At 41.5% G+C, this 18,372-nt stretch overlaps 1 protein-coding gene across 1 annotated transcript in view; it reads right to left on the bottom strand.

Annotated features, from left to right (window-relative positions):
• Positions 1-3,987: 3,987 nt before the first annotated feature.
• GPRIN3 (GPRIN family member 3) overlaps positions 3,988-18,372 on the bottom strand; it is a 69,663-nt gene continuing 55,278 nt past the window's right edge. The window contains exon 2 of the mRNA XM_084786982.1: positions 3,988-12,273. Coding sequence (XP_084643108.1) covers positions 9,858-12,164 — 2,307 coding nt within the window. The 5' untranslated portion in view covers positions 12,165-12,273 and the 3' untranslated portion in view covers positions 3,988-9,857. The remainder of the gene's footprint in view (positions 12,274-18,372) is intronic.

Below are 18,372 nucleotides of genomic sequence, written 5' to 3'. Positions count from 1 at the left end.
GGTGTGTAAGGTGGGCATAAAATGGGTTTAGAGAAATACTATTTTGGAGATGCCAATCCTTCTTCCAAAGGAGTGCCTTAATGATGTTAGTTCTCCACCGTATATTTAGAAAACCTGGCTGCCGAACAGTGTGAATGCAGTTACAACATCTACAAATTAGCTCACTGATACTTTTACGATGGTCTAGGGGAAAATGAACTAATGTTGGCATTTACAAGTCCATTAAGAATGTGTCTTCTGGTGCTGGAAGGATGACTCAGTGATTAAGAGGATCTGTGTTTGATTCCCAGCACCCACATGGCAACTCAGAACCATCTGTATTTTCAGTTCCAGTGAGTCTGCTGACCTCTCATGGCCTCTGTGGCCACTGTTCACATTGCACAGACCCATGTAGACAAAACACTTGTGCATAGAAAAAACTGAATGCATGTATCCACCAAAGAGTCATGTGAAAATAATCACTCCTGATATGTGGTGGTAGGAGATGGCATATTTGACAAGTGATAGGGAATGAAAACAGCTGGGAGTAGTGTCACCTTTATAAAGGAGTCCTCACTACTTCTGCTATGTGAGGACTCACGAGGCAGAATTATTTTTTAACTAAATGAGCCACCCACTAGACATTAAATCAACTTCCTTCTAATGGGCTTCTCAGCCTCTGGATGGATGAAAAATACATTGGTGAGCCACCAAGTTTGTGATGTATATTAGATAGCCCAAATAGACCCATATAGCATGGCACTCTGAAAGCAAGGTCTGTGAAGGGCAGATCTTTCTTCAATAACAAGAGGTAGTTTTAATTAAGCCAGAAGATGCTGAAAAGACCTCCTCTGTGCATTTCTCAAACCTAAAAGTGTGGATGGTGAGAATGGTTGGCAGAATAGCCACATAAGAAAACCAATGATCGAGTGTAGCCACCCTATGTCCACTACCAGATAACGTCTCCTCGAATGGAGATGCTTGAGGCCTAACTCAGCCAACAAGGAACATCTTAGGATGCAGAATTAGGTAATAGCAGCTCCAGGAGCCATTTGTCATTGAGACAGCATATGTTAAGATGTATGTTAGTTGGAAGAACGGTTTAGCTCTGAGAGACCTTGGAACAATCATTATTTAAATGATTATTTGTTTAAAGTTTATTGAAAATTGATTCAATCTTTTTCTGTAAGTTCGAGTATATAAACCTTATACTTTTTATTTACAATTCTTTGATAAAGACAGACTTAAGGAGGCAAAAGGGATCAAACTATAATGCTCATTTAATTAATCATCAGACCGTAATCAAGGACAAGCTTCAGCTTCCTTTTGCCTTCTGGAAATCAAGATGGCAGGCCTATAACCTATTTAAGAGCTTGGAGGTAAGTAACAATAGTCTTGGTCAACAGGCAGCAGAGAGTGGACATGACTCACTGTAGGTGCCCTGTTCTACTACCCTGTGTCCAGTTCTAACAGTACTAAGCTGTTATCTCTCCCACCATGAAGGCTTGTGTACATGCACACACACATGTACACACACACACACACACACACACACACACACACACACACACACACACACACACACACATAAAAATGCATATAAACACACAGATATATTCTCTCCTCACTCCCTCACCCCATCAAATGTAGGAGAACCAGTGCTTATGACAATCAAGATGCATTGTTGATCCAATGGGAATTCTATTCTAGTCTATGGAAAAAGCATCTTTCTCATGGTAAGTACTTTTGGCTCTACTGCACATTTCTAGTAGAAAAGTGTCGGTTAGGAAATCAACCAACTCCACACATCCTGCACTAAAGGAATATATCCATAGCAGAGGTGACAATAGTAACAACAATACAAACATAAGACATTTTGTTTCACATTATATTTATTATGGGAAGTGAGATGCAAAAAAAAACATATTTCAAAATTTTTGTGGACAAAAGTAGCTAACCAGTTGAATCTCAGCATTTTAAACATCCATTAAAAAACCAAATGTAAAATGAAGGTTGGAGTCTGCTTGTGAAATCATCTTTATATAAACATGACCTTCTATCTCCATCTGGGAGAAGAAGGTTTACTGAACAACATCCAAGAGATGAGAACTTTTTTTAAAGGAAGTTATTTTATGATCTTTGTAGAAAGACATGATGCCATAACTCTCATACTCTGCATATTGAATATCGCTGTTTCTCCACTGATTAAGTGTTGTAGCTCATTTTTTTATCTTTCTCAGTGAATGTACAAAGATGATTGTCACATTGGCAGAATTCTTTGGTGATATTTAAATTAATATGCATTTTCAAAAGTATATACATTCGCTTATGCAAGAGCAAATATTGGTGAACATCAAGATTCCAGGAATTCCAGGTAAACTGGCCAGCCACAGTTGTCATGGAGTGTCTGTACAGTCATGCCAGTTTGCCTTTACCCATTTGTAAGGTGTGAAGATGGCACATTCATTTCCTAACCCATGACTGTATTCAAATGCTATTCACAACTCATGGAATTCTCTATCAAGGGAGAATTCTGGTATTTCTATTTATAGTGTCAGCCCAGAGGCTAGCTAATACACTTTTTAATGTCCTGGGACCAGAGTCAAATTGTCCTATCATTTAGCAATGTCAGTTTTTGTTCTTTATTTAACAGAGAATTTTCTTTGAGATGGAATGAGAGAAATTTGATCAATTCCTTGACAAAAACTGTAATAAACTAGATATTTTTCTTCAGCATTACTACTAATTGGAGAATGGTACTGGCCTTGAAATTACTCTGCACAGAGTATCTGTGTCTTTCTTAAAGAACTCCTGATTGTCTTGGTCTATTTTACTATAATTTGTTTTCATTTTGATGTGTTATTTTTTTTTATTTTTTGGTGTGGGTACACATTGTTTTACTAATCACAAGAGAAGGCCTGTGATTGTGTCTCTTTTAGTGATTATGTGCAGTAGAGAAATCCAGGCATACTTCAACAAAAATATAAGCTTTCTGCCAGGCTGTGCAAATAAATATTGTTAAGAGTTCAAATTCAGCTTTCAAAATATAAATGGTTTTCCTCAGTGTGTGTTACTTTCAGATATAGTCCTGTACTTAGCAAATAGCATTAATACTCTGAAGCTGTTCTGATAACAATGAGACACTAAATAGGCTGAGTTTTCTTACACATAAAATCTTCCATTTTGGTGAAATATCACTTAACAAGGAGCAATAAGTTCATTATTAATAGATACAAAGTTACAAAATCATGGAAAGATGTAGGTAATAATTAGTTGTTTTGTTGATGATTTATTCTAATGTAGTAGTATGAATAAAGGTGTTTTGTGTTCACATCTATTGGATATGCTATTTACATTTGTCAATATCTACATTTTATGTGTAGAAAATAAAAATACATGTTGATCATCCCTTTCGAGGCATTTGAATAATTATTACTTCATACTGCTCTCTGGCAACTGCTTAGAAAATTTAGATAATTCATACAAAGTATGTACACAATCACACCTATGGTATGTACACACTGTCACATAATTAACACAGAGGATGTGTGAGGGATGTAAATGAACCCAGTGGTCAAAGAACTGACCTTACTTGTGACTAATGGCGTGTGAAATCAGCCCTGGCATACTTAGTAACATGCCGATGTACTGAGCACTGCATTCAGGCTTTGTGGGTATTATCCTGGCTGACTCTTACAGATGATAAAGAAACAAAGCAAACCCAAGTGCAGTCCCTCCTGACCTTTTCCTGAAAGGATCAATTATGGCAGACACACACACACACACACACACACACACACACACACACACACACACACGCGCGCGCGCGCGCATACACACTTTTGTTGACTTTATTAACTTTCCTTCATCTATACCTACTTGGTGATAGGAAGCAGCCTTTAAATGAGCTATAACATGCTATTTTTTTTCCTACACATAAAAGTGGTAAAGCAATCACTCACAGACTGTACATACTTATAGAATGTATGGACATATCACAACCAGCTACAGTATTATGAACAATATATTTTTCCACACGTTAGTAGAACAGAGGTAAATAAATACAGATAATTAGTAATTACTATTCCAGAGGTTATCTTGAGTTTCCAGGCCAGGTTGACTTTTCTCGTCTTTAATAGGAGGTATCTGTAGATCTCCTTACAGTAAGCATTATCAGTCTTTGCTCTCTTTTAAGGACAGAGGCGCAGAATTAGAATACTGCCATGTTCCAATGTATCTATATCATTGAAGACATGATAGAAAGTGACTTACTCCAAGACATGGCCTAAAGAGAATGCTAATGAGGCTACACTAAACTCTGCAGGAATGCCTCTGGACAAAGACAAGCCCCCTCAGTTCATCCAGTGTGGTTCGCTCCACACACCAACTTCATAAAGCAACATTAAAAGTCACATGAATCCGAAAGAAACTGTTTAACTCAGAAAAAATGTACAAGTTTTTCTAAAGAAGAGACAGCTTAATTTTTAAAAGAACAAAAGTGAATACTAGCAGCAATGTAAAAAAACCAAACAAACAAATAAAAACAAAACCACAAAAACAACCCTAAAAACCAAAACCAAATTATAATTTTCTCCCTAGGGAGGAAGAACCTGATGATCTTTCCACATTGAAGAGACCTGCAGGTTAAACTTCGTCTCTCATTTAATTTTCCCCAGCACTCCTAAACCCTGAGGGCGTCTCATCATCATCATCGTTTTGTTGGTTGATCAGCAGTGTCTTTTCCTAAAGTGTGAAATACGTGACTTGCTTCCCAATACTTTGCAGCCACTTAACTTTGAACTTGAACTCAGAAAGACGCTTGATGAGTAATTAGCATTCAGAAATTATCTAGAACATTCTCTGTAAGGCATACTTTGAGGCTCCTTTTGCTAGAAGGGCTCATGTTTTAGTACTTTTTCATTCGGAGCCTGCTTTTCATTGTGATGTCTAGTAATTCACCAGGCCAAGTTAGGTGAATTGCACATGCTGTGCTAGTGTCCAGGAAGAGAAATTCCTCTAAGTTCAACGCCGCCCCCCCCTTTTTTTTTCTTGGACTTAGTTTCTGGTTGAAGCTGGTCTGAATTTGAAGCTAGCAAGACTTTCAGTGGCTCCTCTTCTGTCACGGCTGGCATGAGACAGAGATGGGAGCTAATCTCTGCTCGTGGCCACTTCTCTCTGTGCTCATGGGTGCTTCTCTCTGTGAAGCACCTAACCAGGCTTTCCAACAGAAAGCAGAAATTGTGCCTCCACGTGTCCTCTGAGCTACAGTCAGTCTTCCCAGAGTAAACTATAATGACACAATGTGTGCCCACAGCTGGTGCACTTGCTGGTCTAATAGCTTCTTTTGGGCACTGTATTGCTTGGCTTTAGAGTCATAGTCAACAGTCTGTATTCTCAAATTGGTTTCTGAGAATAGGAATCTTAGGAAAAAAATGTGTAAATAACACGTTGTTGCACCATTCTGGCCCCACTGTCATCTCACCGAGTCTGTAGTTATTTGGATGTCCTTTATAGTTATTGTCACCTAGGTTTATTATTATTATTTTTTTTAACAGCCAAAGGGGTTTCAGGATTGTTTGCTGTTTGTCTATGTACACATGATTACAGACAGTCTGGACTGACTTTGAGAGAGGTTATTCGGTTGTGGCAAGTGAGTAGCTTGTGAGTGTTTACTGTTCAAACATAGCAGTAAAGACCTCTGGCAGAGACCAGTGTGAGACCAAAACCACCCACCTCAGTTCTTCTGTTCATGTTCTTGGTTATTGCAAAGCAAACTTGTTTGACTTCCGTAGCTAAGGAGAATACTTTCTGTTTCAAAAGGAAGATAGAGCTCGTGGAAATCGGTTTCAGTATTTACCAAGCTATTTGACAAAAATGTTCAAAATCACGTGGTTATTTGTAAGCCCATGTGTCTGCACAGATGACATCTGTGATCACTCGTCAGGTGCAGAATTTTGTTAGGGGGTGGTATGGTCCCAAGGATGGCAGGAGATTCACAGACTGCCAGTTTCATTTGCCACGGGGCAGCAGCCGACCTGCATTTGGAGAGAACCAACCAATGAGGCTGTACACACATCAAGGGACACAGCGTATAGAAAACACAGTGCTCAGGTGTAAGTGTAACGCAGAAGGTACTGGCATGGACAGAAACAAGGTTTCCGATTCATCATGTAGGCAAAGCAGGGGTAATGACAATGCCGTAGCCCACTGAAGATACTTCAGAGTTCCACTGTGTCACCACACTGGGGAATTCACAAGCTTATTTTTCACACACCACTAAGAGCAAAGCTGGAGAGAGTAGACAGCCTAATCTCCATGGCAGCATTGTAGATAATTAGTAAATATGAGGCTACATAAGACCATGACTGGCCAGTATTCAATAAAAGCACATAAACCTATACACAAATGGTACTCTAATACATTTTTTTCCTTTATACTGATCAGAAAAAGTAGACAAGAGATACAGTGAATTATGTCACACTAGAAGGGGACCCTTTAAAAAACACTTTCACGGTACAAGTAAAAGGAAACTGATCTCCCACGTATTTGTAGCAAATGTAATAGTAAATACAAAGAAGCCTATACAAGTGACATTAAAAGTACACTGTCAAACATCCCCTATTAACAGAAGTTGAAATCTCCTTGTGTTCTGTTTTTGGAGTGGCATATATACCACGGCCAGAATGATGGAGTATCCCCAAGTGAAGCAAACCAGCACGAACTGGGAACAGCAAAACCCAAGACTCTTAGATCCAAACAAATGGCGATTTCCTTAGTATCGTTCTGTGTTAAGACAGCAAGCTCCTCTTAAGGATTGGCTTTCAAAGTCCACTCTCTATGTAGAGGCTTCACAGGCACAATCAGTCCAACTTACTTCAGCTTTATACCTATTCTATAATACATGGAATATAGCTATGCAAAATAGTGTGCACTGGATGATTGTGAAAGAAAAAATATCAAATATCAAATTACATTCATGATACCTGAACTTGTCATGGTAGGAACCCATACAAATCTGTTTTACAACTATTTCATTTTGGAAATAGATACACACAGGCCCCTGCGTAACTATGACATAACAAAATATTCATTTTATGCTGTTGATTCAAAATGAAAGGTCAATCAGTATTTTATTATATGTTACATGGGTGGCCTGACATCAAAACAAACAAATTCAAAAAGATGTTCTTAGAAAGACATTCATAATAAATAAATTACAATGGAAGCTAGGGTGCTTGTCTCGTGGTCATAGAAACTGAACAATCACAGTTTAAATAAGGATTCTAGTATTTTCTTGGTAAGTGGTATACCATCTTTACATTGTAAATGGTAAATGAACTTTCAGACCCTGAGTTATTACTTCCTTTATTACCGATGCCGGAAATATTTTCTATTTCTTTCTTTAATAAAATATTTATGGTCTATATTTCAAGATCTAAAATGTATTAGGAAGGTCTAAATGACATGTGAAAGAAATTAATGATAGCCACAAATAACTCTCAAACCATTGTATGTCACACAGATAAAGCAAGAACATCAAGAATTGCTAGGGAAGCCGCTACGTACCTCCCTAGGGGAAAAGACAAGAGGTCTCAGTGGTGTTCCAAAAGTTGAATCCTGTGTCATGGACTTATGTGAAGGAAAAATTTCAAATAGGGTTTTACTATGAGACTGTCTATGAGTAGGTACCATGATACAAACGGGTTCCCAGCTTAATGCCATTTGGTGAGGCATTTCTACGGCTGTTTTTAAAAGCACTCAATTCTGTAAGAGGCAAAAGGAACCAAACAAACACCTCTTTGTACCATTGTGTCATGTTTCTAGAGTCTCGTATAAATTAAGAATTTAGTTTTGATACCAAAGAAAAGAAAATTTATTAACGAACTATTTCTTCCTAAGGTTGTTTTGCTTTGAGAGGCACCACACCAAACTGAGCAGTTCTGAGTTCTAGAGTTTGGGACAGATGCTGACAACTCTTTCAGTTCTTGGCTTCATTTAACGTCTCTGTGTTTACTCCGAACCCACATTATTATTGTTCAGAAGTCTCTCTTCTCTCCTACTTGAATGTAGGAACAGCCTGTTGCAGCACTTCATGGTAGAAGACTGTCGGGGCCCACCATCTGGAGTGGGCCCTGTGGACAGCTGTTCCCGTGTATGCTGGAGGTTACTTGTGCATACACAGCATGGGTGCAGACATGTGACAGAAGGTCCCAGTGTGTGCAAGGTAGGAGACAGAGAAAGTCCTGGCAAGGGTGTCTGAGACAAATGAGTACTTACACTAATAGAGTTTTACACTAAATCTCTAATCATTAATATAGCAATTTGATCAGTTAATTTGACAGTAATTTCTACTTTATAAAGCATCCTTAATAGAGGCCAATTAGTAAGAAACTGAAAATGTGCCTTATTAAAAACTCCGTTATAGCTTCCAAGTATAACACTGTAATTATTGTTCTCCAACTCAGAGGGTGCTGTCACCGTGACCTACTTAATACAGCTATATACACAGTTAAGTTACTCTCACGGAAATCAAATGCAGTGCAGCTCGGGTTTTAGAGCTCAGGTATGACTTTCACGTTTATAATCTACAAAACAGAAATAAATTGACAAAACCCAAAATATATATATTTGGCTATACCATTGATAATTGAGTCTCCATGAGGGTTTTTTTTTTGTGTGTGTGTGTATGTGTGTGTGGTACATGGCAAGTGCATTTCTCCAGCTCACCAGGAGTGATTTCAGCAAAGGCAGTCAGTGGTTGCTCTTCCCTCGCCACCCCCCCCCCCATCTTAGTCCAAGTGTCTGGAGATGAACGCTGGAAGGAAGGCCTTCACTAAATGTTTGCCAGGCTCCTTCTCCACAATACCCCAGTGTGCAAGCTGCTGCTGTCACCCCAGCTCAGTGGCCCACAGATCCTCACATTCCATGTGTCTCTTTCCCTCTGTAGACACCAGTGGGTACCCAAAGCTCCAGTTGTCATTTCACGAAGACCCCTAACATATAGCTGTGGCTCTTAATAGTGTTAAATCTGAAGGAATCTAGGTGGTACAGGTAAGCCCTCGGAAACTGTTACCAGAAGACACGTTTACAACGCAAAAGTTATGGTTATCCTTATAATCTCATGTCTCCAGCTGCAAATACTTCCTCTAGTGTAAGAATATACCATTTTAATTTGGGCAGAAGGACAGATGCACTTGGATTTCAATGCTGGAAAGTGTACAGATATAAGTTCCTGTTTGGCACAGGCAGCATTCACATAAAAAAGCTTTAGATGTCTATAGTCAATTGTTATTTGTTTTTACATACTTTTGAATTTTTTAATTTCATCTTACTTGTCCCAGGAATAAATCAAATTTGCATCAGTTTTGCACATTAAGGCTTATAAACTTTTGTGGTACTAATATCCTTACTTCAGTAATACCAGAAATTACCACAGTGTTGCTATTAGTGGTTTTTGCTAGTTGTAATATAAAGCAGATATTTTAGTGGAAATACTACCCTGTGATAGACTAAGGTGAAAATACCAAATGACTTGTGTGTAATGAAAATGTGTGTGTGTGTCTCTGTGTGTGTATAAACAAAAATGTATTTTTTTAAAAAAACCTTAGTGAAGATTATTTCTTCTGAATTAGAGGTACAGACCATCTGCAAGCTTTGCCTGGCCTCTTGTGTTCTTTCTATCACTGTGAAACAGCATTTTATTTATGGAGGACCCAATAACTCATAATAGCTAATTCTTAAACTAAATACTTGCCTTTACTTCTAGGTCTCTCAGAAACCAACGACAATCCCAAAACAAAACAGAAAGCCAAACTTCTAAGCTTTGACATGGATAGACGCAAGGAATACCCTAACTCCTACACCAGCGCTGTTCTCTTTCAGTCTAGCACAGAGGATGGGGCAGGACGGACACAGCAGTTGGGGCGCCGGAAGTTTTGCAGCATGGACTGCAGGACACCCTGCTGTCGCCCTTTGAGCTTCTTATTTGAAGAAGAATCTGAGGAAATAGATCTTCGAGACTGGCCACTTTGTGTTTTAACTAACTTCTCGTGTTCCCTAATTTGCCTTTGTAAATGGTTCTGGATGGCAACGCCCAGGGACTCTGGGTCCAAGGAAGCACCGTACACTTCCCAGGTCATGCCCTGGTCATCCCACACCACGTCCCTTACTCGCTTTGACTGTTTCAGCTGCAGCTTGGAGTCTGCACCCAGCTGTTTCTTCTTCTCGCCAGGTGTGAGCCCCACCTGGGCAGCAGCTGCTGTCACATTAAGCTCCTTCAGGAACTCGCTGACCCGGCTGGCTCTACGCGGGCTAGCTTTGACAGAGCGAGAAGGGGTCCTCTTGCCAGAGCCTGGGCTTGAGTCACCTGTGCCTTCGGATGGCAGGCTCAGGCTCGCGACAGTCTTGGTCTGCCTGTGTTCTTCCAAGGTGTTCTGCAGGCTCTTCCTCCCTGGGGAGGGTTCAGGATTGACCTCTGATCCCGCAGCACCTTCGTTTCCTTGAGATTTAGGATTTAGCAGTAGGGATTTAGCATCTGGGGTGCTGGTGGCCCCAGGTGCACGTTCTTTTACGTTAAGAGGAGAAGAAGCAGGCTTCTGGTCCTTTGCACCTCTTTTATCAGCGGGGTCCGAGCTCTTCAGCTGGTCGTTTTTGTTGGCACCTCCACGGGAGTCGGGCAGTTTGCAGCCTGGCTCTGGTTTTTGGTCATTTGTAGTTTTCACTACAAACTCAGGTGGCGTGGTTTCAGAGTTCCCCAATCCATGACTTATCTCAGCCTGACTCGCTGCCACACGGGAAATCTGGCCAATGGAGCTAGCTTTCTGGGAGTCAGGATTAATACCTGTAAGCTGTCTGGAGGTTGCCTCTTTGCTTGCTGAAGACGTCTCATCTTCCACGGTGTCCTGGTTTTGACTGCAGGCCACATGGATCGGTGGGGATTTAAGGGCTTCGGCTGGTTTGTTCCCTGGTTTGCATCCCCCTTTGAAAACTGCAGGAGTGGCAGCAGCTGCCTGGATGTGCACCTGTGGTTCAATGACCGGGCATTGCCTTGACTTCTGGGGCTCTTCCATGCTGTTTGAGAGTTCCAACAAGTGGCCTCCACTGCCCTTGCCGTGGCAAATTACACGCAGCTGCTCTTGCCCGTGCTCCGGCTCAGGGGCAGGGGTTTCCTTTAAGAACGCGGGGAGGATGCTGGGGCTCGTAGAGACAGATCTGCTCTCCACACTTGCCACTGCCTGCACCTCGGCATCTTGCCAAGCCCTGCCGGGGAACTCCTTCGGCTCGCTTTCAGCTTGGCAGGTCATTGTACTGGCTTCTTTGAACCTTGACACCGGATGCTGAGCAGGCAGCAGCGACTCTGCACCTGGAGAACATGTGGCATCTCTGCTGGTGAGGAGGGATACTGGAGGCTTTTCAGGCCTTTCATTTAGGCTGTCTGAGTCGGTACCAGAGGGCTGTTTGTTCTCTGGGCATGCCCTTCCTGCTGGAGGTTCAGTGAATCCCACTGTGGCATGGCTGATGTCTTTCTGCCCTTCTCCCTCAGGTCTGTCTGCAGAAGCGCATGAGTGAGCTCCTATCGCAGTATCTGGAGACGGTACAATACCCTGGATATTTTCTGGAGACGAAAAATCACAGAGCATTTGATTTTTGCTGCTGCAACATGTGACCCTGCTAGAACAACTTGACTTTTTAGGTTTCTCACTGTTTGAGTTTGCCTTTGATTTCGCCAAGGAATCTTCAGGTACCGGACAGGTACTAGTATTTGGTGGGTCCCCTTGGATGGCATGGTGAGTGTGCTGAGTGGCTGGCCTTGGAAATGGAGCAGATATAAGTTCCTTTCCTGCCGTAGGATTCGAGCCTGGTGCTGCCGGCTCCTTGCTTCCTTGAAGCTGAGAGTCAACGGGAGTGTTGTGTGTGGGACACACTTGCTCCACTTTATTGAGGACACCAGGAGATGCCATGTCTTGCTCGCTGGAGTCATGCACACAGGCTTGCATCAGGGCCTCGGCAGCTGCGCTGAGCCTGAGGCTGAGTTCTGCAGGCGCATTGCCTGGAGCACTGGCATTCTTATCTGGCTGAGCTGGTTGTAGTGAGACACTCTGAAGCTCCTGTCCAGCCTCTTCCTTTTCGGAAGCAGGCACTATGGAAGCTTTAGTCACTCTGAGAGGGTCAGGTACAGTCCCCATGGGAGTTCTCTCCAAGAGCACTCCAGTGTCTGTCCCAAGAATGTTTGCCGCTGGGAAGTAGTTGGAACTCACAGGGAAGATAAAGGGATGAGTCCTTGGAAGAACTGGCCTGTGGAATCAAGAAAACAGTACCATTAGGATTGTATACCTTTTTAGGAGGAAAACAATACTGCATTTTTATAAGATCACATAAGCTCATTTTCTGCTTGAAACTAGATTGGTGTGGTACAGACCCATCTTCCCAGATTTCAGAGGACAAAGCCAGGAGAGTTCCAAGTTCAAGGCCTGCCTGGGCTGAAGAGGAAGTGGAAGGTAAGCCTGGGCAAGGCAAGGCAGTGAGACCTTATCTTAAAAGGTGTGGAAAGGGCTAGGGATACTGCTCTGTCGCAGAGCAGCTTCCAGCACATGCAGGGGACATAGGTTCAGTCCCTAGGACTAAAAAGAAAGCAAGCAAATGGCAACAAAATGACACACACAAGAAACCTACAGTCTATTTGAGGTAGAAAGACTTTGAAAAGATAGTCTAGCTGTACTAATATTATTTTGACTGATTGGTTTCTGTTTATATTGCAGTGATGTCTATTGGATGAGTTATAATATGACTACCTTTCATAACGACTTCAGAAGTCATCATGGTAGTCTGATTTGTCAGAATCATAAAACCCTGCAGTGCTACCTGAACTACATCTGTGAGGTCCTGAGTGGGGCTGGAGGAGATGAAGAAACTGAACAGAGTATCCAGAAATGGGTCTAAGATGTAAATGAGGCTTTTAGTTTTTAATAAAGGGGGTATTACAAGTCTGTTAAGGGATCTAATAGAAAGGGCTAATAAATAATATAGAAGAAAAGAAAAGGAGAGCTTGTCTTTTTAATCATATTTCAGATGAGAAAATCCTAGATGGTATTTATGTGAACTAAAGTATTTAAATGTAGGACATAAATAAAGATCATGTAAGAAATACAATCTAGCAACCATCAGTGTACCAGGAGGAGCAGTAGTTCCCTTTTATGACAAGATGTAAACTAAGGGGAAAAAACAATGCATAGCTAGATGAAACTCAAAACTTTTGGATAACAAAAATTCCATAAAATATATTTTAGATTACAGATTTGAGAATAAAAACGGTTGCAAAAATTGGAAGACATTTGAAAATAGCTACATTACATCCAAAGCCCTTACAAATTTAGGGAACCAAGTAATTAGTTGGAAAGGTAGGTAAAAGAATGAGAAAGCAAAGTTAACAAGAAACCAGTGAGCTTAAGAAATAAAGGGCAAGTTTATTTGTCATCAGATAAATGCACACTAGGATTGTAGTTTAGACCAACTGCACTTGCAGAGGCGGGTGTGCAGGAAAGAATCTTAATAGTTGCAGGTGCAAAGGCATCTCACTCTAGCTTTCCAAGGGCAGCAGTTTAGTTGTTAAAGCACATCCCTGACCCAATGAAGCAGACTCTATCGATAGGATGATAAGTGGATAAATGATGTGTTCATTCAAGTGTTACTTGTAGGAGCAAAACCTGGAAAAAAGGCTTAGGGAAGCAGTAGGCACTATCAGGACTTACTCTCCTGTAAGGGATTGGCATTGTAACCACGGAAATAAAGGCATAATGAGGTTTCAGTTCTCCCCTTGGCAAGAACTTTCTCAAACATGGTTAAATGAGAAAATCAAGGAACAGAAAAGAACTCGCGCGCGCGCACGCACGCACGCACGCACGCACGCACGCACACACACACACACACACACACACACACACACACATTCATTCTTGTGCAAAAGACAAGCAAACATTTCATATGCCTGCCCACACAGGTTTGCAGAGGACTGCACAGGTTTTTCAATCATTTAGGATGAGACCTTCTAAGTATTAAATGAAAAGAGATTGTGGGGTTGGAGACAGAGAGGGGAGATATATGAACTAGGTGGGAAAAATGCTGATTTAAAGCAAAATGTATCTGAAGTGACCTTTTACCATTTTTTTTAAACAGTAAGAGGAGGTTTGTTTGTTTGTTTTTGTTTTGTTTTTTGTTTTTCCCCTAAGTTTCGATGGATGACATGCGCCGATGATATAGACACAGTCACACTCACAATGGAAGATTCACCATCAAATGTTCAGTTCAAAACTCCATTCATAGAGAACTCTACGTCTAGTTATTTACCCTAGTCCACTATCACATGAAATCTAAGGATAAATTAAACTTATCTCTCTGATTGTTCATATTAGCATGTTGAATATTTGTCCACCTTTAGTCTTCGCTGTCTGCACAGGATCCCATTTCTCTGGGTACCTGTCCTGTCCTATTCCTTCTCACTGTAGTGCTATCAGCTGTAATGCAGCAGCTGCATCTTTCTCTCCTTTCCCTGCATTTGTGTACGCTGTTGCCTTTTCTCTAATTCTCTACCTCCTTCATCCTTTGGAAAAAACAAACCAAACCAACCAACCAACCAACCAAACAAACAAACAAAAATGGCCCCTGTCCTGCAATCCCCCATTTGAATTTCATCTCCTCCCTGAAGGCCTCTAAAGTCATTGAGTCATGGTCTTTATCTTTTAAAACCATTCACAGATTGCTCATCTTTGTTCTTTGCATTGTAGTTTTCACATACCACTTGGCACTGTTAGTTGTTCCTTACATTAATGCCTCATTTCTCCACAGATATTGTGAACCCCAGGAAGGCAGGAGGAAGAAGATGGGTTATTTTCTATTCTCTCCACAGGATAGAAGGCAGGATCTTGTATATTAAAAAAGCCAGCTGATGCCGTTTCCTTGTAAAATGTACATTTAAAAACCCCTGCCAAATGTGACAGTAATAGGATATTTTAATTTATAAACTGAAATATTAATGAAAACATAAAAAGTGTTATTTGGGGGAAGTAAGAAAAGGACGATGTCTTAGTTATTAAACTGTGTGTTTCTATAATCCACATTTAGACTATTAAAATTTGGACACCTGCTATGAAAAGCTGGTAGGTCTCATAAAGCTAGGAGAACAGCCTGTCTCCTGTGTTATGTGGCCGGATCCAAGAAATGAGTGTGCCAAGTAGAATTGTAAAATAGGAATGGCTTGAAGTTTATCATCTGACAGTTAAAAGGCTTCAATAAAAAAAATAGTTCACAATGTTTTCATAAGTCATTGTGTTGTTCCCATTCCCTACATGCAGTGTCAGATTCGTATTGAAATGTAATTCTTTTCATTAGTTTTGTTAATAGAGGTCAAATTAGCCATCAATTTAAGACTAAAGAGGAAAAGACAAGATTGATCAGCTAACACATGCTAGGCCCAAATCTCTTCTTAATAGACAAGCAATTGACACTGGTCTCAAATATAATTCCTAAAGGAATCATCATAGCCTTTAAGCTCTGAAATGTTCCCCACTTTCTCTTCCTTTCTCCACCAAAATGTCAGAAGCTACTGTCTCTACTACATCAGATAAACAGACATTAAAGTATAAGTGTATACTCTTAGCAGCATCCAGAACCCAGCACTTGGGAGTGTAAGGCAGAGGATTTTGAGCTCCAGGTTAGCTTAGGCTACAGGACAAGGTCTCAACAAAGCTGAAGAAAACAGACCACATCAATGCCCTCAAAAAGGCAGCATCTGGATAGAATTAGCTTCTTCCCTACAGCCTCCATCTCCTGGCCCCTCTCTAAATCTTCATCTCTCCCTCCTCCTTCCTTCCCTTTCTTCCTCCCTCCCTCCTCCCTCCCTCCCTCCCTCCTTCCCTCCCTCCCTCCCTCCTTCCCTCCCTCCCTCCCTCCCTCCTTCCCTCCCTCCCTCCCTCCCTCCCTCCCTCCCTCCCTCCCAGTATCTTCTCTTCCCATCATCTTTCTTCACCTTTGCCCTTGCTTTTATTTTTCTTTCTTGATTTAAAAAGATCTGCTGTGTAGCTATTTCCTCCTAATAATTAAGAGTCAGTTGAAGCATCGTCTCCAGGAGGGCAGCAGGGGAAGCCCCCAAGGCTTAGGAAACAAATGAAATTTAGAAATCTCAGGCCTATGAGGTTCGAGAAGGCCAGGAAGCTACAAGGTCCCTCCTCAGGAAGAGAGATGCAGTTGCTAGGGAGAGGTGACTGTGCAGTGCAGCTGCTGGCATGTTGACCGGAGTGCTGCAGGGATAGAGCGCCATCACCACACTTGGGTAGGCTTTTTGGTGATGCAGTGGCTTTGAGTCACTCATGCTCCTTTAAGTCATTACAGAAGCCTCACTGGCACATCACAATGCATGTGGATGGAATCTTTTATTTGGTCTGTTGCCTTTGTTACAAAAGGCAGTTCATAAAAATCCAGATTTCTCTTTTGCATTTTAAAAATGTGTATTTTTTTAATTGAAATATTAGAAATATTAAATGCATCATTTTCATCCTTCCCTTTCTTCTCTATAACCCCTCCTGGGTCCCCTCTAGAATCTCCTCCCACATCACATTCCTCCTTTGTTCTCTCTCTATAACTCCTCCCATGTTATAGTGCTCCTTACTCCCTCAGGTCAGATCCAGCTTAAATCCTCCAAGTCTTCTGTCCAGTCACATGGTTTCTTCAACAGTAGCGATTTGATCCACCTCTGGGACAAAGCTAAGGGCCCAGGAACAATCTATATGTTTTGGGACTCTCATGGTCTCCACCCTCACCAACAACTTGAATAGAGGGTTCTCAAGCTTGGTTCTAAGGTATTCTTGTTAGATGGTCTATTGTTCATCAAGAGAGCATTGCCTGTCCAATTGGCACAACTTCATTTAAGCTACACACACACACACACACACACACACACACACATACACACATATGAGAGAGAGAGAGAGAGAGAGAGAGAGAGAGAGAGAGAGAGAGAGAGAGAGAGAGAATTTTGGTAAATATAAAATGTTTTTCCTTAAGGCTTTTCCAAACATCCCTACAGTTATTTATCCTTCCTCCTCATTCTGTGTAGCCCTCTTTCTCCTTTCTCTATTTTGCCCATTCCTCCTTAATATCATCTATATTCCAAAATGTCAGTGACTAGGTGGCCTGTAGAAGACATCAGCATGGGCACAGACATTGCAAGTGACTGGGTCTTTGAACCTCCCTGATTTAGGTTTAGGAGAGTCCTGTTGTCTGAGTCTGAGGGTCTTGGCAAAGCAGATATTCCTGCCTAATTTCTAGTCTTCTGAGGGCGAACTGATCTTGTACCCACAAGATGGACTTGAGACAGCCTCTTTGGAGTTAGAAATCAGTTTTTCTACGCAGCTTTGTTTGTGTGCTCAGGTAACTAATAGCTTCTTGGGGCCTTGGCTTCAGCACTGATAACAAATGGTACCTTTAGACACAATAAGAAGCACCCAGTGGATGACCTGTAAGAAGCTATACTGTTTAAGTTTTATTCTGTGTTAGTGAAAAAAAATTCTGCTAAATGCTAAGAGAATGTGGCAGGTGTAAGGATTATTGCAATGGAAGCAAGAGTGGACCCACATCTAAATAACAGAAGAACGTGTCACAATTTGTTATTTTTATCCAGGCAGCAGGCTCAAGTGGGGTTAGGAGGCAGTGGATGTAGTTGTAAAATAAATTATAGGGGACACTAAAGTAGAAGTTTGTTTGTTAAGTTACCTATGGTTCTGGTTGAAGGTAGATCCGGCTCATCAGAGACTAAGAGCCAGGGACGTTGTCTAAGCTACTTTACCTCTGTAAGCATCACCTGAAGCTCAAAGTCAAGGCTGGGCTGAGAGGTTCTTGACAAAGGTTTGGGGAGTGAGAGTCCCTGTCAGTTGTGGCAGAAACTAGGGATTTTCATACAAGATCCTATAGCTTCAGGAATTCTCTCTAAACTGGGCATCAATCATGCATCTCCAGGCCTCTGAAAGCGAACTTGTCTTTTGGTATAATGGACACTGTGCCCATGGCACACATTCCTCTCATCTTTCCATGGTCACAACCATGATGCCCTCATTCTGACAATGAAGCGGGACTATGGTGTAAGCATTACCCACCCAGGAATGGTTCTCAACCTGTGGGTCGCCACCTCTTTGGGGGGAGGGGTCAGAGATCAAATGTCCTACATATCAGATATTTACATTATGATTCATGACAGTAGCAAAATTATGGTTATGAAGTAGCAGTGAAATGGTTTTATGGCTGCGGGGGTCACCACAACATGATAAACTGTACGAAAGGGTCACAGCATTAGGGAGGCTGAGAACCACTGCTTTACAGGAGGAAGGAGACTGAGAGTCAGGAGTC

The sequence above is a fragment of the Acomys minous genome, assembly GCF_964271855.1.
Source record: "Acomys minous genome assembly, chromosome: 6".
In the NCBI taxonomy this organism is placed as follows: Eukaryota; Metazoa; Chordata; class Mammalia; order Rodentia; family Muridae; genus Acomys; species Acomys minous.
The sequence above is the reverse complement of the archived record's forward strand: the minus strand, read 5'-3'. Positions and strand labels throughout refer to the sequence as shown.